This window comes from Lipophrys pholis, assembly GCF_963383615.2.
Source record: "Lipophrys pholis genome assembly, chromosome: 19".
Lineage (NCBI taxonomy): Eukaryota > Metazoa > Chordata > Actinopteri > Blenniiformes > Blenniidae > Lipophrys > Lipophrys pholis.
The window spans coordinates 7,280,846-7,303,456 of record NC_137647.1 but is presented as its reverse complement, the minus strand read 5'-3'; the positions used below and the strand labels follow the sequence as shown (position 1 = coordinate 7,303,456).

Sequence of the window (22,611 nt, the reverse complement as noted above, 5' to 3'; positions counted from 1 at the left end):
ACTCAATAGATTTGGTCATTTAAGATAATTCATGACCTATTCAAACAATAGTCAAATCAATGCACTTAACGTAAATAATGTCACCAGGTATTTGCATTGTAAATGTTAATCCCCTCATTCTCGAGAAACAGAAAAAAGCCTGCAGCACAAGGAAGATAGAAATCACAGGAACACAACCAACACTGAAACAAGGACAAACAAGAAAAGCTCAATTTGGACCAAAGCCACCAGGTGAAGACAATCACACCCTCAGACACAGGCGACAGACACATCAGGGCAGGGTGCAGCCATCAGACACGACAAGGAGAAGTCAAGGAGAATGAAATGAAAGAGTTCGAATCTCAGAAACATTTTTTCTTAACTTCACGTATGCAATATATCTAGATTTGTAATGCGATTTTTTTTTTTTCTTCTTACCTCCATGTTCAGATCCTCGGTGAAAAACACAAAAACAAAGATGTGTTTTTTCCTCCTCTCTCTCCTCCTGTTTTCTCTGTCCGGGAGTAAAACCCAGGCACCTAAGCGTACCCTGGTGGAAGTAAGGCATTATTCTTCCTTCGTGGTTTGGGAAGCTGCACAGAAGCACTGCAGGAAGTACCACACAGACCTGATAACGCTAAGAACTGAAAAGGACAATCAGCGTTTTATCCATGCTCAGGGATGGATCGGCCTGTTTCGAGAAAATGCAACTGGTCAGTGGAAGTGGTCACATGGAGATGAGACGGCCAACTACTACGCCTGGGAGAAAGATGGTAAGCAGCATGTAACCGAGTTCAGTTGTTGCTTCAATGCTTCAATACTATTTTTCTAGTTAAGACTGTTTGTCTGTGGGCAAAGCAAGGGCCTCTGTTTTTAAGCAAAAAGTGCTTCACAACAGACAATTGGGTGATAGGTAGGTAGGTAGGTAGGTAGGTAGGTAGGTAGGTAGGTAGGTAGGTAGGTAGGTTTCTTGTTTTGGCTTGATGGTTGGTAGGCGGGTGGGTAGGTAGATTTTTTTGGCGGGGGGGTTTGGTTGCTTGGTTGGTGTGGATGACGAGCATACGTGGGTGGTTGTATTATCGAAAACTCAACATCAGCCGGTGGTCTGACGTGAACATCTTGCCATTTTCAGTGTTTCAGGCGTTTCTGTGTGTACAGCAATCATTTTCAAAATGTTGCCTTTCTGAAAGTGTGTTTCCACTAATCGTGGTTGTGAACAGTGTCTAGAAGTACAACAAATGAGTTATAGAATGTACACTAATTATTTTTCCCTTTCATTTTTTTGTCCACTACATTGTTGTTATGATAAAAGAGTTGCCTCGAAAACCACTGACCATCCAGTTAGATCAATGTTGACCAATTTCACTTTAAAAAGAAAGACGTGCTGGTTTTATCTGCCTCCAATCTCAACATGCACTTTCTTCCTTCGTACAGAACCAAAGAAGAATAACTTCTGTGCTTTTACACGCCCTAATTCAGAAGAATGGTGGTCTGATCCCTGTGGGACCACACACACTTTTACCTGTTACGAGGAGAAGCTGGTTCTGGTGAGGGAGAATAAAACATGGGAGGAGGCTTTAGCCCACTGCAGGTCACTGAGGGACACCAACGATCCTCCAAACCGGAACTCTCTCTATGACCTGGCTTCTCTGATCACAAACGATGACCACATCACTGCAAGACAGAAAGCGCAGGAGGCCACTACTGACGAGGTGGGGGAGTTGTCCACCGTTCATTTATGTTGTGATGCCGCTCCTCTTCTAAAGCTTTGCCATGTATCTTTGTTAAATATTGATAGGTGTGGACGGGCCTGCGTTTCCTGGCTGGTCATTGGTGGTGGGTGGATCGAGAACCGATGCTCTACAAAGACATTGAAAGCTGCCCGGCAGAACGGTCCTGCGGCGTCATTGAGAAGACAGGGACGGCTAACTTTACCACCAGGGACTGCAGAGAAAGAAGGAACTTCTTGTGCTACAAGAGAGTTTAAATCCGTGGTAGCGTGTCACTGAGCACGTCCCCCTCAAGTACTTGAACTTCAGTCCAAATTCCAGATTTCTTTTCTTGACTTTTCTGACCTGATTTCCTAAAGTTTGCATGTTTAACAACCCTCCCTTCATGGTGACCGCAAGCAAATGAACATGGAAGCGATATTGTTTCCATCTTAATGATCTCATGTAAACAAGGTCGGAAACCCGCAAAAACCTCATTTGAATACTCCTCTCTATGCGTGATGTCACTCACGGCGTTTTTCTAAATGTACGACCAGAGAAACAGAGTGAAAGCTCAATTTACTTTCATAAGAGTGCATTTTAGCAAAGTCTCCACAGGCTCTTAGTAAATCAGGCCCCTTATACTGACAATACTCTTTTTTAGGAGAAAGCTGGCCTTCACATGATCCAAAATTGATAAATAGAATAAAACCCAGAATGGAGTGCATTATACTGGTCCTGTTCCGCTTTTGTTGAATAGAGCCTCACATCTATTTCTCAAATCGATTCTCTTTTGAGTTTCAGCTTCTTTATGCCAGTGTGCTTTGAGGCCAAGTAGTTCTTCTGACGGCAAACCAGTTGATGAGCTTAAAATGAAAGGTGTTGCGTATTGCTGCGTCTTGCAAGAGTCTGGTGTTGAAACTACTTTTGAAAGAATACAGAAACACACATTATGCTGTCTTAGTTCACAGTTGGCGATTGTCTGTCCATTTATACCTGGAATTTCAACTATCAATCCCAGCACTGTCCTGCAGATAGTCTTTGTGTCACTTCCCGTGGTTATATTGTTTTGACATACAACATAGAAGCTGCAACTTTTGAACATGAAGTTGGTCGATGGTTGTCGTCGTCATTGAAAAAGCTTGGCAACAGTTGTTAATTGAGCAATAAAAGGATTGTATGAATATCTAGAGGAGTCGTTTCCATATTTTCATGCTGTTACTTTGCATCCTGCTGGAACGCCATATGGACGTTCCAGCAGTGAGTCAATGAACTTCAACTTGACCTGCTTCAATTTGAATAACAGTGAAAAAATGAGTTCCAAAAGTTTGGACTATTTGTTCTCCACATGTATCTATATATAGTTTATGGTATTTCTGTATGATTGCTGTTGCCTGAGTAATTTATAGTCTTCTGTCCTCTATAATCTGTAATCCACTTCTCCAATCATCACTACAAAATAATGTATAAGCATGAAACATGCTAAGATCACATTCTAATTCTTGTTCAATCTTGTTACATTATTGACCAGTTATTACATTTTGGGTGTTGTTACATTATATTTTATAACAATTGGGGTCGTTGTTACACGTCGGGCTCGAACAAGCCCGGCAGCCCACAAGCAGTAACTTATAAATCATATCAGCGCAAGACACTGAAAGTTTAACAGCCATCGCTCTTACAACACATTTTTATCCAATAATGGTTTACAGTAAGAATTAATCTAGAAATAACAAAGACAAAATGTGACCAGATTATCAACACAACACAGGTGTGAATAGAGTAGAAAAAAAACTGGAAAAGGATATATATATTATTTTAATTACAAGGAAAATTCCTGGAGTTAATTTGTTTTAAAACTGGCAACATCATTTATTTATGTTGTGCACTCATATGCTTCCCAGCTGAATTCTAATTCAAACACAAAATTCTGGGAATAAACTCACAATTCTGTCTTTCAAAGTGAAATAATAATAATTAAAAAGAATTCACCTTTTTTTTTAGTTTTTTCTTCGGTAGCCCTAATCCTCTTCCGTACACCAGAGACAGGAAGATGAAGAAAGGGGGAGGGTTGACTTGTCAGCAGTGTTAAATATGAGCTCTGAAGAGTGCAACGATACTTATTTTGGCTGCGACAACAAAGAAGTATCATCTTTTGAATTCGACTGAAGCCACTGCTGAAGGTGAGTGTCTCTCTCCATCTTCTCTGCTTTAGATTACCACAATCTATTCCTCGCAGCATGGGTGCAACATTTTCAGATGACTCCTTTATACCACAGATAAACTTGGTTTATCCAGAGGAATTGATTTTATACGGAGTGTTTACAGCTTGAAAATGTAAAATTTGGGGGGAAAACTGGAACTTGAAAATGTGGCTGAAGTAAAAGGCTGTCCGAACACTCACCGGGAAAAGATTGAGACACTCCGACACCATTAAGCAGAACCATAAATGTGACTTATCTCTGTGATTTCTTTACTTATTTTAAAGAAGAAGGAAGAAACAACCTTCCGAGAAGTTGCATGCAACATTTTCCGGCACGTCTGACTTTGTCTTGATGTGAAGAATGAAACCACGACAGATTATTTTAGGACATTTTACATGTTTGCCAGAAAAAAAGGACATTGAATAAGGTTCAGGTTCAATATATACATGTAAAATAAACAACTATTTCTTGGCTCGAATATCATCTTAGTGTTGGTGAACACTGGAGACAATGCAGATTGGTCCCAAACAATCCTACTTTTTTTTTGTTTTGTTTTTTTTACAACGCTCAGATTTAGAAGGCAAAAATTTTTTTTACAAAGGACATTTTGTTTTCAAGCAACGAGGGGAGAACCGCGCACTCAGATATAGCTCTAATGACGCAGTGCGTTGGATTCTATGCAGGGAACAGTTAATGTACATTTCTATTACAGCAGCTGCTCACTTTGAGCCCGTGTGTAACCATTAACCATTAACCACCATGTTTATTCTCTTTGAAAGTGCCTATCAATGTTATCATCAATGCTATGTCAAAAAAAAAAAAAAAAGAAGAGGACTGAATTGATAAGTTGTTTTTTTATGTATTGCAAATAATTCATCATCTAATTTGATCATGAGCCATGAATAATAGTCAAATCAATGCTCTTCTGCAAATGATGTCCCCAAATATTTGCATTTTGAATGGAAATTATGCCGTTTATTCATCAAAGAAGATTTGATTATTTAGGTCAGGCATGTCTAAAGTTCATCCGTAGGGATGATTAGCGCCCAAGGTCAGACTTAAATGGCAAATGCCTTCTGTCCTGATATATCGCATTGGCTGCACTTTGCTTTCCAAACAAAATGAACAAATGCACTGCAATGCAGTTCCTTTTTTTTAAAGTCATAATTCCAAAATCATTGTGGTACCTCTGAATTCAATTCGATTTGATTTGATTCAACATTATTAATTTAGCGTCAAATGCAACGATGTCATTTCAGGGAACTTTTACAGGAAAAAATCCAAGAAATCCACAAGAGCAAACATCAGCAACTGTGGAAAGGAAAAAACGACATTTTCCAGGAAGAAACCTGCAGAACCAGGCTCAGGGGTTGGCAGCTTTCTGCTGTTCTGGTTGGGTTGAGGGGATGGAGGAGAGAAAGGGATGGGACAAACAGACAAGATGGGAAGCCCATACACCTTCCTAATCTATCACCAATCCCTTGCCTTGATCAAGAAATTTAATGTGAAGAGACACAAAAAGACAAAAATGAGGCAACGCATACAAGGTGAGATTGTTAAAAGAGAAGAACCCAAATTATCCTGAGAAAAACCAATCAGCTTGCCGACCTCAAATTCCAGTCTCATTTTGTAATTTGAACAACTTCGGCGTTTATCAATAAAGTTACTTTGCTTTGTCGCACTCTGTCTTATTCTCACACAATCAAGCAAATGCTTTCAATAAATGAGCCCGATTTTTATAGTAACCATAATACCTTTCTACATTGTCTTTTTTGTGTACTACAAGTATTTTTTTTCTTAACTGATCACATATGCAATTTATCTAGATTTGTAATGGGACTTTTTTCTTATCTCTCCATGTTCAGATTCTCGGTGAAAAAACACAAAAACCAAAATGTGTTTTTTCCTCCTCTCTCTCTTCCTGTTTTCTCTGTCGGGGAGTAAAACCTGGGCACCTGAGCGTACCATGGTGAAACTTATCTATTATTCTGAGCCCATCGACTGGAAAACTGCACAGAAGCACTGCAGGAAGTACCACACAGACCTGCTAACGATCAGAAATGAAAAGGACAATCAGCGTTTTATCAAGATTCATGGCTGGCTCGGCCTGTTTCGAGAAAATACAACTGGTCAGTGGAAGTGGTCACATGGAGATGAGACGGCCAACTACTACGCCTGGGACGACAATGGTAAGTTTCTGTGTGTACAGTCATCATTTTCAAAATGTTGCCATTTTAAATTGAAGTTTTGTCAAACCTGTTTTCTGTAATCATTGTTGTGAACAGGGTCTTGAATGATCAATAATGAGGAAAGCATAAAGTTACTGTCATTTTCTTGTTGCCTTTTCTCTTGTCCACCACTTCATTTTAGTGATGATAGAACCGTTACCACGGGAACCGACAACCAGCCAGTTAGATCAATGTGGACCACTTTCACTCGAAAACAAAGACTTGCTGGTTTGATCCGCCTCCAATCTCAACGTGCATTTTATTCACTCTTCCTTTTCTGCTTTTTTACAGAACCGACAAATAACCAGAACTGTGTTTTTAAAGTAAACAGTCAAAGTAAATGGAGGACTGATTCATGTGATTCTCCAAGCACTGTCAACTGTTATGAGGAGAAGCTGGTTCTGGTGAGGGAGAATAAAACATGGGAGGAGGCTTTAGCCCACTGCAGGTCACTGAGGGACACCAACGATCCTCCAAACCGGAACTCTCTCTATGACCTGGCTTCTCTGATCACAAACGATGACCACATCACTGCAAGACAGAGAGCGCAGGAGGCCACTACTGACGAGGTGGGGGAGTTGTCCACCGTTCATTTATGTTGTGATGCCGCTCCTCTTCTAAAGCTTTGCCATGTATCTTTGTTAAATATTGATAGGTGTGGACGGGCCTGCGTTTCCTGGCTGGTCATTGGTGGTGGGTGGATCGAGAACCGATGCTCTACAAAGACATTGAAAGCTGCCCGGCAGAACGGTCCTGCGGCGTCATTGAGAAGACAGGGACGGCTAACTTTACCACCAGGGACTGCAGAGAAAGAAGGAACTTCTTGTGCTACAAGAGAGTTTAAATCCGTGGTAGCGTGTCACTGAGCACGTCCCCCTCAAGTACTTGAACTTCAGTCCAAATTCCAGATTTCTTTTCTTGACTTTTCTGACCTTGATTTCCTAAAGTTTGCATGTTTAACAACCATCCCTGCATGGTGACCGCAAGCAAATGAACATGGAAGCGATATTGTTTCCATCTTAATGATCTCATGTAAACAAGGTCGGAAACCCGCAAAAACCTAATTTGAATACTCCTGTCTATGCGTGATGTCACTCACGGCGTTTTTCTTAATGAACGACCAGAGAAACAGAGTGAAAGCTCAATTTACTTCGTGATTATGATTTGATTTCAGATTTTAACTTTACACAGGCTCCCAGGAAATCAGGCCTCTTAATTATTTTACCAAGACGTTCCTTGGAAATACTTTTTTAGGAGAGAGCTGGCATTCACATCATTAAAATCTTTCGATGAAATAAAACCGATAATACATGTAGGTAGGTACTTCAATGAAACACTGAAATTCCTCCCAAAGTGTGCGCGAGAGTTTCTGTCTTAAGATCGGTTTGCAAACGATTAGATGTTGTGTGTGGAGCATACAAACGTTTTGTCCTTCCAAATCTATCAGAACGTTTGTAAAAATATGGTTGGTCGCTAAGATATTTAGAAGTTCAGTGTTGCGTTTGAGGCAAATACTATTCCTGTACTTATTTTAGTTCAATCCACCGGGTCATGCAGAACAGAACAGTCTGTCAGACTCTTCTTGGTTTTAAAGTGTAAAGATGTCTGATCCTCTATGTTTACATGATATTTAAAAAATAAAAATAACTAATTATTAGGGATGTCCCGATCACACTTTTTTGCCCCCGATACTGATCCGATTTTTCAGAATTGAGTATCGGCCGATACCGATACTTTCCCGATCCGATACTCACATTGCTGTTGCAAAGATACTGAACAGTCTATTTTTGGAGCAACTAAGATGTCTGAAGCTAAAAGCACTATTGGCAGAAGCTTTGTTTAGCTAGAAATTATTGTAAAACTCATTTATTGAATCAAAATTCTTTGACCAAAAAACGATCTTTTTACTCCCTGGCCTTCTCCCAAAAAACTTCCGTCCACACCTCACTATGAACACGGCTCAACACGAGGCTTCAGGGCATGTAGTACACATGCCAGGCCTTTAGGGGCGCTGTGACTCACCAAACACAACAAAAACACAGAAGAAGACAGACCACGTAGAAATTTAGACGTAGACTTCTGCACATAAACACATAAACCACTATATATAACTCTAGTTTTATAGGTCTATGGCCCCGCTCCGCCTGCTTCTAGCTTCTGCAGCTCGATCGGCGCTTCTAGTCCGTGATTGTTGTGGTTATTATGTGACGTTGCGGACCGCCTTCTTTCTTTTTTTTTAGATCGGCGGGGTGATCGGCTGGATTTGCCAATCCCCGATCACTCACAAATCACTAATATCGGCCCCGATCCGATATCTACCGATTGGATCGGGACATCCCTACTAATTATTGCTGTACACTGAGTAAAACTGGACTTTAAAAGTATTTGTATAGCTCCAGTCAACTCGAAGTTTTAAAGTTGGTAAAACACAACTAGATACAGTCATGCAACTGGGAGTCGAGCTACTCCGGGTCAAATCCTGAATCAGAAGTCAAACAGCATGAAAATATGTCAACTAGAGATTAAACAGAAAAAGCAGGCTGTTGCCTACTGGGAGTACGGCGTTGACTGAACAGAAATATAGAGAAATTAAAGTTTATCTTTAGATTTTAAATAATAATATCCTGTATTTATCAGTGGCTTTCAGGACACCCAAGTTCATTGTACACAGAGAACATGTTAGAATTCTGTAAAAATAAATAAAAAACTATGTAATAACTTGAAAATCATTCAGGATGTGCAGCATTGTTTAACATGAAAATGCTTGTTTAAACAAAAACATGCTTCAAGATGGTATTGAGCCGATTATCACCCACATAGCAGTGGAATTCAATATTATATCTATGAAAAATACGGGCAAGTAGATATATAATGAAGCGGTTGGGGCCTAGGACAGAGCCCTGGGGGACACCGGAGGAGAGTAGAGAGGGATCGGTGATACATTTTACCTGAATGAACTGAGTGTGACCTGGAATGATTTCACAAAGAAAATGTACCCTTTCTTTTCTTGCCTCGGTTTTCAAAGTCTCCTCATACATACCTGGATTTTATACTATAAATCTAAAAAATTGTCTTACAAATAGTCTGTCACTTTCTAAACTCTGTTATGTTATATCCATATAGAACATAGAAGCTGAAATTTGTGAAATTAGAATTGTTTGAAATTTGTAGCGTGTGAAAAAAGCTTTGCAACATGTTATCACTGATCAATAAAAGGATTGTGTAATTGTCCTCAAGAGGTGTCTCCATACATTCATGCTGTTACTTTGCATCCTGCTGGAACGCCATAAGGATTCAAATGACTTGTTTGTCCGTGAGAAAAACAATGGAGGGTGTCTGGTTCGGTTTTGAGGCTCTGTGATTGGCCGTCTCACTATATGATCAGTCTCTTTACAGAGCCTGAATCTCACAGAAGAGTCTCGGTAGATGAGAATTCACCCTGTGTCTGTCCCACTTCTTGTCTGATTATTGTTGATTAGCTGATTTACAATAATTCAGAGATAATGAATCTTGGCCTTGATGGGCCACCGTACAGCCCGCCGCTCCAGCAGACTTTAACCTGATAAATGTGTTTACAAAAGAACTGGAAATCACAACACCGAGACACAGACTGAGACTCTAATGAACTACAGACAAAGACAAAAAGCAGAACACAAAGAAGACGCCCAGTTTATACCCCTCTGTCTCCAGGTGGAGTCAATCACACACTCAGGAGCAGGTGAAACACATCAGGGTGGGGAGCAGCAATCACACACGAGGAGGGAAAATCAAGGAGCCTGAGGCCACATTCACACATACTCTAGTATTTTTTTTAAAAAACGTGATATTTCTCTGTGTTTTGGCCATTCACACGTAAACGCAGCTACGAGTCACCACAAACAATGATTCCTGAAAACTCCTGGCACAATAGAGACCAAAAAATAAATTAAAAAAAACTCTGCCTCTCCATTTACATCTGAAGAAGGGAAGGAGGAGATTTATGTCACAATTAATTTTTTCCAGGATTCTGATTCTGGCTATCATGACTTCATGCTTCTCGTTACACTGCCCCCTACAGGTTTGGCATGCTCATAGTAGCTCTGAACCAGGTGTGCATGCAGTCCTTGTCAATTAGGTTGTTTTTTGTGAGTGTAAATGTAGAGCGGGAAATCTCAGTTTGTGACAGAGTCAGAATCTGAGGAAGAACACAAGGAAGGAAACATGAAGCGGGATGGTACATGTACAGTTGGCAATACGAAAGGCAGATACAAATACAATGAAATCCAAAATATCGAAGCAATTTAAAGAAGATGAGTCAGGATGAAAACATGAAAGCAGAATAATTCGGTCGTAGGCTGTCTTGTGTGAACAATCGAGAGTTTGTTCATATTCTAGTAATAAATTTACTAAAATGAATTAAAACCTTTATTCAAATGGTTGCATAAATACGCATATAGATTGTGCTTTCACTTTGAATGCATTTCCTAATTTACTTTTATATAGTCTGGTCACTGGATAGTAAGACGGAAGAGGTTACATGTGACATGCAAATCACTTTCCTTGCAGACATAGCAACATGCAAAAAAAAATTCTTGTTAAATTTGGTGTCTTTTTGAATCTCAGACCAGGCAAACAGTCGCCATGTAAGAAAAGGGAAATCCCATAACAAGTTTATTTTATGTTTCGAGCGTTCTCTTATTATAATCTATGTCATGCATAATTTATTTGCAAAACGCTGAGTTTCCCTTAAAAGTCTAATTAACGTTTTAGAAATGCCTGTCGAAAAATAAACAAACAAAGGAGACACAAACTTGAATTTTTCTGCTGTTCCAAATTTGTCCGTTTACGTTCATGGTGTTTTGGTAACCGCGGAGAACATTAAATACTTCACAGCGATGAGTTGATGTGGAAAAGGTCCCAAGTGAGGGAGATACTGTTTTTTTTGTTTTTTTTTGCATGTTCTATTTATTGCAGTTTTAGATATGCAGATCCTTCACCTTCCAACAGGGCGCGCTGCAGCTCCTTCACACTTCCTACAACCTTCCACTGAGCTGTAAGCAGACAATATTTGTGAGTGTATCAGAATAATAAACACGTTGTACACTGACAATATAAAAACAAAATGACACCCTGAAATTACATTATTTGTTATTATTTATTGATTTTAAAACTTGTTTAACTTTTAAAATGAAGGTAAGAGCTTTTAAATGTGTATGGGGAGTTTTGGTATAACACCAAAATGTTGCATTTAATGAAATTTAAATTTGACCACTGGAATCTGTAAAAACTTACAATTATTTCGTTTTTAACCACTGTGGTTTTTAAAATTTATCTATTTATTTATTTATTTATTTATTCTTGTGTTTTTATACATATAATTTTTTTTCTATGTATATTTTTGTTTATTTATTCTAACTTGTTTTTTTTCTTTAATTGCTTTACATTTTAATTTGCAGCCATTTGTTTGTAATTTTAGCTGTTTTACATTTTTGGGAAAAAAAAATAAAAAATTATCTAAGCATCATATTTGCCTTCTGGAGCTTTAAGATGAGAGTCCAAGTGAAAAATAATGGCTTATGCCACAGAATTAGAAAAAATAAATAAGTTATTATCTTCAGGGAGCCACTCTACAATTCATTGTGTAATTATTTATAATAATTTGGCCAAACAAATTGCCAATAAATGTATGCAAAATACAAAGAAAACACTTTAATTTCTTAAATATCCAAGCTGAAATGATGTGTTTAGGCCTTCGGAGGATATTTATGAAGTAACTGTGGGTGCAAAGTGTTGAGGTTGGAGAAAAATAGTCCCATGAGCAACTATAAAATGCAAAATTACCACTTGGAGTTAGCTCCATACGTCCGCATATATAAAGAACAAAGTCGTACATGGTTTCCCATTTGTCCCATTTCTTTGGAGTCTGTAAATACTGTGAGACTGTAGTAAAAAAATTGTCTGTCATCCTTTCAAATGTGAGGCTGCGTTGTTTTTCTTTGCCTGTCAGGGCAGCTGTGCTGGAGCAGTGCAGTGACCTTTCAGACACCATCAGCAGGAGGTGCTGCGAAGCTTGTTCTTGTTTTCTTCTGTGTCTGTAAGAAAAAAAACATTGTGATGGAGCAGTCATTGTTGAGCACAGAGCTCACGTGGCTATTTGGAATAATAAATGAATGTCAGATATTTTATATTTGCAATGTGATGGAACAAATAAATGCTATTTGTAGCTATAATTAGCCTACATGTACAAGTAATGGGACAGAGAAATATTAAAGTCCCCTCAAACTGCACCTGGTTTCGGTGCATCAAATCCAGAACTAAAGGGACGTTATTGTGCTATTCCTTTATCTTTTTATTTATTTATATCCATATAATCTTCTGTTCCTAATAGATAGCTAGACACATCTATTAAAGGATTTTTTTTTAAGCCGAGCATAAAAGTAACAGGATTTTTTGCATAGATGAAGTGAGCGCACAAACGTCAAATGTCAGATTCACTTATCATAAGTGTCAATTGTACAAGACCTGCCAATAGCAGCCCGTTTTATACACATCTAAACACATCATAATAATGTGAAGAAACAAGAGATGGAGTAAAAGGAAAAGATCAATTCCAATGTGGAACCAAACGTAAGTACTGGTTGTAAGTTAGATACTTAAATAAGATTTTAATTTAAGAATGTAGTCTTGGTGCGAAAGCTAGTACAACATGCATATTATTATTATGTATTGTTAGCTCTGTAGTCTCTGTGTGAAATGTATGTCCTCTTCTCGTGCGTGCATGGAGTTCATTGAGGTAGCCCAGTTTCATTTTGCCTGTAGATGACAATGTGTGTATCAGTGCATGAGAGGACAAACACATAGAAACACTGATACATACCCTGCGTTTGCCCATTGTTGGTTGAGATCAGCTCCGGCACCACACTGTCCTGGATTAGAAAGTGGATAGAGAATTAAACCAATCAAAGATATAAGGAGTAGATGAGTGGTATCAAACCAAAGTCCACATGTTTTAAGTCTCCCAGCTTTAATACATCTGATTACAATCAGGGATTTGTTATTGGTTTGTTACTAAAACATGCAGAACAGCAACTGGAGAGTTTTTTTAGGAGGTCGGTTTGGGGAGATATTCCAGATTGTGGAGCGACGATAGAGAAAGATTCATCCCATCCAGGTGGTGTTCGGTGAGCTGAAGGAGCTGGGAGGAGTGTTAATGGAGGAGATCAGAGATGGAGGAGGAGGCGAGGCCTTCAAAGGCTTTTTATGTGGAGATTATGACGAACAGAGGCGATGAAGTACCTGTGGTCAATCCGCCAGGGCAGTGGAGCAAAGAGAAGGTGGGAAAAGAGATGTATTAAAAGACATACTGATAAAAAAATCTATATATATAACAATTAAAGGGTAAAACAATGAATATTTTCATTCCAACACACATTTCTATTACAGGCTGTTAATGTGATTTAAACATGTAGCTGATTATATGTAAAAACTTATCTGTTTACCATATAAATCAAAACCTTTACGTTGGGCGTAAAAAGCTGTTAACTGAAAAAAAGCCCTTTTTGCAAAAAAAAAATAATAATTTCAAACTTCCGACCAGCGTGACCTTTGAGGAAAAGCTCTACGCCTGTAAGTGTCTCTGTCCTCTTTGATGTCGAATAAAGCTGAAAGAAGAAGTAAAAAACATGGACCATGTGTGGAAAACCGTGTTACTGAAAGTAGACTTGACCGTGTGCTTCATTACTGCAACATAGAATTACACGAGGGCGGCCTGGAGCTGGAGCTCGAAGCTCTGAGGTCAACAGCACGTCCAGTTAAAATAGAGCCGGACTTTACGCCAAGTGACCTGATTGGTGGGACTCGGGTCCACGTCGTGCTGCAGGCTCACATAATGCCCGGCTGAGCCTGTCTGTGGCTGCTGGGCTGCTGCTGAGCCAACTGGAGGAAACTGTACACGTGTGTGACCAGTGGGCGTAAACAGGGATCCACTAGGGGGCGCTTTGAATGGAAATCACTGACAGAGCTGAGAGATCCAGACCCACTGTGATCATAAAACTTTAAAATAGATGCAATGCAATAAATTTTGAGACAGAGAGATCTGCTTTATGTCATTCTGCAAAATGTATGTGTTTTCACCTCACCTGTGGACCAAACCAGATTTTAATTCGGCCAAATTACAAGGAGATTAACTGTGAGTGTTCAATAAAGTATCTGCCGTTCCTTGTTTGTAGTTTTTCCACCACACAACACTGAGACCCAAAACTGAAGAGTGCATGTGGGAGAAAACATGCACGCTGAAGGCTACAGAAATGATGTAAACTATGGGGTATAGCTAACATTATTCTGGAGAGAAATGTTGTTACTCTGATTCAAGTTATTTCAGATTAGATAATCCAAGTTGTTCACATAGGGGTTTGAAAAAACAAACAAACAAAAAAACAGTCAATCCCGACAATTTTAGAATATAAAATCTTTGGTTGAGTTGCATGCCACACTTTATCTCTATCTCCGTACAGTTCTACAACCAAAAGCTCAATCTCACCATGATACATGTTGTTTACGTGGAAATACCGCCAGGTAACATGGCGTCACCTTTCACGCTTATGCAGATGATAGACACACGTGTATTGTCATGATTCCTGAGTGGTGGATGGGTAGAACAATATGTGGATGGGTGAGGCTCTGTGTTTGAGCATGTGACAAACTTTATGCTGTTTTTCACTGAATGACAGGGGCCCTACAGATAAAGGTTGATTGATTGATTGATCAGAACCTGCCACATAATCAGTCTTTACTTTTTGAGTTAATCTGAAAGAAAACACTTTTGAAAGACGGAGTCTGAGAACTAATGTTAAATATAGATGTATTTCATTCAGTCATATTATGGAATGGACTTAGCAACGACTTTGTTGTGCCCCTCAAAAATATTGAAATGTAAAATAATTCATGGTTATGATAAAAAGAAAAAAGACTGAAATCAGAAATGATTAAGAAGAGTAACTTATGTTTAACAAAAAACAATTTATTTACAAAATTATTACAAAACATTTTTCCCCAATTTTCTTTTTCAATTTTGGCACTGTAACTGTAATAAAATAATATATTCATTCATTCCTGGCCTGCTTTAGTGTCGCTATAGTGTGAAGACTGAACATTAGGCCAGTCAGCGGATATATTATGAGGGTTACACTGATTTCTATCCTGTCAATAGGTAAATTGATCAGCATTCATTTAGATGTAAAAGTAGGTAATTCACTGACCTCATTTAGTGAAGTGAAGTTGTGAAGAACTGCGCCAGCAAGTTTTGGCATTGCCCGACAGTCTATTCTTATTCCTGCCCGATAAAAGTCTAAACCAGCAGAGGAAGTTGAAAGTTAAAAGAGTTCTCAATAAAACAAGTGTAAACCATTCTCATAAAAGTGGAATCCAAAGTGAGCGTATCCAGCGATGGGAGCAACTGTGAGGACTGGATCCCTGCGTGGCCACATCGCAGATGACGTGGATCTGACTTTATAGAATTGAGTAGAATTTATTGTTATTGAGAACAAAATGTTCAGTAGTTGCAGCGAGAAATGCAACATCACTAAAAGCTGAAAAGAATATTACAATACATGAGTAGAACAAACCAGATCCAAAGGACTGGGCTCATTTGCTGTTTGTTAGGTTTAAAAGCAGTTACTCAATATATCATGCACCCTGATAACCTGCCACACGTTCAAGGTTGTCAGTGTGCATTTATCTTTTAGCAATCAGCATTCACAGCATGGCTGATAATGGGGGTCGACTAACATGGATTCAGCTCTATGTGATCAGTGATGTGAGACAGAAGCCAACCACAAACCTGAATCTAAACACACTCAATTGTGAAAAATCCTCAGAAAAGTGTGAAAATAATCCAAATGATAATCCAAGGGATTATTTTAGACACTCGGGCTCAGTTTGGAGTACATCATAGCACCATAATATGGCTTTTGTGGAAGATACTCGTCTTTATGCGTCCTTTCTTAGTGCTGCATTTGACATAATTGATATCATTTTACTACTGAGGGAGGAAATGATCATGGATTTCACAGCGGGTTAATAATGATTGACACATTAATTGTTATAATAGATTATATCTTGTTGTTCATCGTCTGCGGTTTAAACCAAATAAGCTTCAGACCATTAAAACCATGAAAGAAATGTCTGAAAAGGTCTGTAGGTTCAAATCACAATAAAATACATCTGAATTGTTTAGTCTGAGTTCAGTTAGAAGGACTTATCGAGTTTTACATTGAAATATCTCATGAATGATTTAATATTCTTTCTTATACAAGCATGACCTTATATCCACAGTGATGTCTGTCCAGGCTTGTCTTTATGTGTCTGTGTAGGCAGAGGTCAGACCAGTGTGTGTGTGTGTGTGTGTGTGTGTGTGTGTGTGTGTGTGTGTGTGTGTGTGTGTGTGTGTGTGTGTGTGTGTGTGTGTGTGTGTGTGTGTGTGTGTGTGTGTGTGTGTGTGTGTGTACACACATACCCGGGTGGCCAATGTGCCATTTTTACATTTTAGTGAACTCAAATTTTACTGAGTATGTTTTACACTTTTAGTTAGCCTACAAATCATGCAATAAAAACATAAGTGAATATAATGTGTTGCAGAAAGTGTGAAAAGCCTACAGGTAGAAATCCAGGGGAAAAAGCGGGGGGAAACTATTAAGAGGAGAAGTGGGCTGGAACTTGAAGTATGTTGGAGGCAGGCACAGACAGGCTGAGAGAAAACGAAGCAGAGACACTGAGGAACGAGTGATGAGGATTTACTAAAGAAACGGGTGGTGGTCTGAAGGGAGGAGTGGGCTGCTCCTGGATGTTATCATTAATCATGATTAGTCTTTACTCGTCTCATAGATATTGAGTCGGGAGGGCCAGCTCTACCTTCTTTAGCAACTCGGTGCGACTCATGGTGACCTCTAGTGGCTGGATTAGTTATGACAACAGCAATGCGATAAAGTATAAATCAAGGACAACAGGAGTGGAACCAAAGGCAAACACGTTGGAAGTCGGGTAACATTATTTGATATAAGAATAGGATTATTCAAGAAATAATGAGAATAATTTGTGTTGGTTTATTGTTTGTTTAGTTGCATTATATAACAAAGTTCGTGTAGTGCCTCAACCAGCATGTTCAATACACAAGAATAAGAATAAGCATAAACAAAAAAAATAACGCACAGGCTTGAGAAAATAGGAAAGTCAAATACACTCAAATAGATGGGTATGATTTGATTATATATATATATATTTTCACATACCTTTACTTCTTTTTTTTAAATAACTCAAAATATGGTAATATTTCACTTAGGAGTCACCTCGTATTATTAATCAGCTGAAAAAATATTTTAGGATGTTCATTTGAATGGTAAAAGGAATAGAATTAGGGAGAATAGAATTAGGAGGAGTTGGATTTTTTTGGACTACTCTAGTAGTCAGTGCAGTGTTAGATTTCTGCCCTAAAGGCTAACTTAATTTCTGTGTAAGTAGCTCTTTAGACCTTTCAGAAACCTGTAGAAAACAAAACAAAAAAAACATACATTATCTTCAGATGTATATGTTGTTAACTGAACGCTCCTGAAAGCAAGAGCTCGAATTTAAAATGTTTCCCTCGGGGCTTCAGGATTATTTTACTTCACAATGGAAGCACACACAGACACACACACACATATTTATAACTTGCAAAGACATTCGGCTGTTTGGAGGTTTGGGTTGTCTCGCTTCATCCCACATTCCAGGGGAGTTCTCTCGCTCGGGGTGAAAAAGACACACCCTGTGAGAAAGGAGGAGACGGAGGAGAGGGAGGAGCTGGCGCACACGCTCAGCCTTAAAGCACTTTGGTTCGACCATGACGAAAACATTTTCCACTGTTGTCCTGAATAGGAGGAGTCAGAGGGTGATGTGTGCAGCCAGATCTGCTTTTTGATGATCCAGTCTAACCTCTCATTTTGTTCTATTTACTTTCCCGTGTTAAAAAAAAAAAAAAAAAAGGCCAACATAAACAAGAAGCAATACGTGTAAAGTTGAGACAGTTAGCAATTATCTCACTAACGCCTCTGTAACACCTTGTCTGATGTGGGAACTGCTCACGTCATTAGGAACTAATGCAACTCCATGTGACCAGAAGCAGAAATACTGACTCCTGAACTCCGTGTTGATAAGCAGGTGGCCTCTCTCCTCGGTAATCTGCAGGAGACACTGGACATGGTTTCCAAAAACAGAATTTCAACTGTTGATTCATCTGACCACAGATCAGTTTTCCATTCAGGCTCTGCAGACTTTAAATATTTGCGTTCCCACATGGCTTCTTCTTCTTCTTCTTCTTCCAAAGAGTCACGGGGAGTTGCGAACTCTTCTTGATTTTAAGGGCTACATAACATTGGTTTTTTTTTCAATATCTTAAAAATAGGCGAGTCTGCATTTAATTCTCTTAATGTCACAGAACTACTCAGGTTAAGCCTGAGATTTACATTAAAAGTGTATGCATGGGGAGTGGCTGTCCGCCGCCGCGATTCAGCAGCGGCACAGCTTATTTCTCACCTCAAATGTTGGAAACGACAGACATGTGTTTATGTTAACATGAACTATTAAAGTGCATATATTTTCCCTTTTCATTTGCTCGTGCAAACTGAAACATAGTGACACTGAAATGACTTGCCGAGACAGTCGGTTTGCGAGCGTCTAAGAAAATCTGTGGGGTTTGAAAACCAAAAGCAGCTTGTGCGACGGTGTGCCTGCTTTTTCCATTGTGGGGGGAAACAAGAGGAGGGAGGAGGAGCGTGTGTTTATGGTCTTGTATTGCTGACATTGTGGGGTCTTTGTGTTCTTTTAGGAGCAAAAGTGCACACCTCCGTGATCCAGATTCTTGATATTGTAGTGCGAAGTCTAACTTGAACCTGTGCGAAGATTCAGGCGGTTCATTCGGAGGAAATACATGAAAGTCTGTAAGACGTGATGGGAAAGTATGCAATGTGTGTGTGTGTGCAAAGGAAAAGCAAAGCACGGAGGAAAACCCAACCAGGAAAGGTTTTTTTCTTCATGTCAGTGACTCACAGCGTCATCGCCCTTCAGCCAGTCAGAGAAAGCCCCCCCCCCCCAATATCCCGGCACGCATGTACACGTACGCATCTGGACTGCTGATGTTGCTCGCAGGTCCACATCAGTAAGACAGAAATGTTTTAGCCAGAGGCTTCAGTTCAGTGGATGTAAATCTCCCACCACCACCCTTTTTCTTTTTTTTTTTTTTAAATCTGCGGCCCTAGAAAGTGTTCAGGAAGCAGTCAGTGTGGTTTCTCTCTTTCACACACACGTTTTGAGGTGAACGTCATGTCGATCCCAAAAAAAACACTCTGCATGGGACTTGGCAGTGACATCAATGTGCAGAGGAAACGCTTCCCTGGGGCCGTTGCTTAGATGCGCAAAGTATATTTAAATGACATGTAAAACATGTGCACTTGGTGAGACGGCATTTTCCTTGAACTTTCTGACTGTGTCACTGAGGAATGGAATGAATTCGTTTACTGATAAAAACCGATTTTATTCATGCAGTCACATACAGTTAAGATGACACCTCCTCAGGTGCTGTAGAATATATTCCACCGACACCCAAGTGACATGACAAAGAGTTCATCGGTGTTATTCTCTTCAGCTATCAGTGGTCATGTTGTGCCTGACTGGTGTAAAAGTGTGCTTTCACAAACTCTACCGCTTAAGTGGTTGCGGAGTTTGAGTATTGGGGATACATTCTAGTGCCGCATTAGCACTCTTGCACTCATAGTAACATTGTCCTGGAGTCTGAGTCCAGGTTGGGATTCTTCCTATGCCACAGTACAGAATTGCATGTATTTAAAATCCAATTCAATTGGTGACTAAATGGCTTATAAATGTGAATGAGAGTGTGTATAATAGCTGTCTTTGCCTGACAACCACTTCAGGATGTACCCCGTCGTTGCCAGTATCCCTTTGTTAGATAAAATTCAATAATAGATGAATGGATAGCTGTTTGTTTGCCGTAATAGCTCTGATAATGTTATTGCAAAAAAATAGGCAATGCATTTCGATGTATCACCTGACCCAAACTTTTACCTTTACAATGTCACGGTCCTATATATATATATAGTTTCTACTTTCTTCTCTGTGTTTAATTTTACATTTATATCATAAAGCCTCAGTGATTTTTGTAAGTAATTGGACATCATACATTATAACAGATTTTTTTATTTTTTTTAACAGAAATGTTTACGCTGTCGCAGAACAAGGAAGAAAAAAAGAAAAGCTATGTGAGCGAGAGAGTGTGTGTGTTCAAGAAACGAGTGTGAAATGCTTGTTTTTGTGTGTTTTTGCAGTATTATGGTAAATCAGTCTGTGTATATATTCACCAATAATAAAGTGTCCATCCATCCATCCATCCATCCATCCATCCATCCATCCATCCATCCATCAGGTACTGGAGCCAATCCCAGCTAACTAGGGGCGAGGACAAGGTACGGTCCACCTTGTACAGGTCTCCAGTCCATCACAGAGCAAACACAGAGAGACAGACACTCACACACACTCAGCACACCTCGGGGCAATTTAATGTCAACAATTAACCTCACATGCATGCTTTGGACTGTGGGAGGAAACCAGAATACCCGAGGGAACCCCATATACCAACTGTGCTCACTTAAATTTATGTAGGTTTTTATTTTCAGAAGCAATTTAGAATATTCTGAAGTAAGTGGAAATCAATTTGCTCACATTTGTGTTTCCGGGAATCCAGAATATTGTACTGCAATCTTATGTCAGGAATTGTTTAAATCCTTACTAAATGTGTTGGAGCATCAACATACTGCATCTTGTAATGTTTCGTTCAGCCTTCTACTAGAAATAAGACACCTCCTTCCCTTTTCTGTAACCCTGCCCCACCTAAGCCACACCTCCTGCTTCAGTCGCTCCTCACTTCTACCCTCCACCTCCCCTCCTCCCCTCCCGTTCTCCCCCCAGATACCCCAAATCAGTTGCATGTTCCCACATTAAGAGCTCACTGACGTTAACTCACTACCCTGGTGTGTTGTCTCGTCCTCTCCATTCCCAGGACAGGTGAATCCATCTCACCTGTGAGAGCGCTCTGCGTACCGGTGGAGCAGTGGTTTGTATGAGCCGTGGGCATGCAGGGTCTGTGTGTGTGAACGGGAGTTCTGGTTGTGGGGGTTTTGTGCAGTTGACCTGTGCAGCCACCAGGAGCCGCTAGAACAGCTCTGTCCCTGTGCAAAACCTCCTCTGAAGAAGCAATGCTCTGCAGATGTTACTGGAAATGTGAGCTATCATGGACCCAAAACACAGATTTTCACTCTTTTGAACAAAATGATTGTTTTCATGGGATTCGATCACAATCATTTTGGTCTCACAGGTTTACTGCAGAGAGTGGGTGTCGTCTGTTTAAATGTGGTAACTAAGAGTTATAATAAAACAAATAAATGTACAAGTAAAATTAATTCTAACATTCATGACGATGAGAAGTACAATTTTACAACCCTGAATTGGGTTCAGTCATCTTATTTATGGCAGACATGTTGAGTCTGATCGGTCAGACTTTGTGGTTGTTGACTGTCGAGGAGCCCAATCACAACTTAGTAGGTGGGACTTCACATCAAATCGTCATCTTCCTGCTTCACAACTGCAAACTGACACACATGTAGGAATAAAAACTCAGAAAGTTTGATGTGATTAGATTTATTGCTTATTATTCCTGCATGGAGTCATTAACATGTAATATGTAGTACCAGAATGGGTATAAAACCTACAACACAAACTCATCTTTTTAAAGAAGCATGTTCATTTTAAACAATATGTCTGCTGCAAATGACTGTTTTTTTTTTAAACTGGTAATAATATGTTTTACTTGTTTTTGAATGCATTTTCAACCAGGACATGTACAGTGACCTTGGGTGTTCTGAAAGGCACTAATAAATAAATATATTATTATTGATTATTATTATTATCATTATTATTATTTAACTCAACTGTTTCTAAAAAAAAAAAAAAAGTGTAAAGGCACAATAATTTGAAAGCCCTTTCCTGAATAAATGAATCTTATAATATGACAATGAAATTCATTTTATGTCCATAATAATCTCCCAACCAACACAGTTTTGTTTTTTTATTGCTATAATGACGTTTGTTTGGAAGTTGTGAACACTAAATTGAAAGATTACTCATTATTTATGTGATATAAAGAAAATTTACTGCACAGATTGCTTACTCTTCATTATTAGCATTAAACAAAGGTGTTTTTTTTTCTCTTGCCATTTGTTGATCTGAATAAGTCAGACTTACTTCACAGTACCTGCAAAGCATAGGCTGCACTAGATAATCCCGAGAGAACCTTTTTCATTCATCTCTCCATGTTGACGGTTTCTTCCAGCTTCTTATTCTTTAGAAACACTAACATTCTGATTATAGTCCACCTTTCCTCAAATAACTACCTTAGTGTCAGTGACTATTGTC

The 22,611-nt window shown here is 39.2% G+C and overlaps 1 protein-coding gene across 1 annotated transcript; it reads left to right on the top strand.

Moving 5' to 3' along the window:
- The first annotated feature begins 162 nt into the window (after positions 1-162).
- LOC308124923 (C-type mannose receptor 2-like) lies at positions 163-2,876 on the top strand. Its single transcript, XM_080488317.1, has 4 exons — positions 163-231; positions 430-752; positions 1,414-1,691; positions 1,778-2,876. Exons 2-4 carry the CDS (start codon positions 458-460, stop codon positions 1,964-1,966), a joined length of 762 nt encoding a protein of 253 aa, XP_080344443.1. The 5' UTR covers positions 163-231; positions 430-457; the 3' UTR covers positions 1,967-2,876.
- The last annotated feature ends 19,735 nt before the right edge of the window (positions 2,877-22,611 follow it).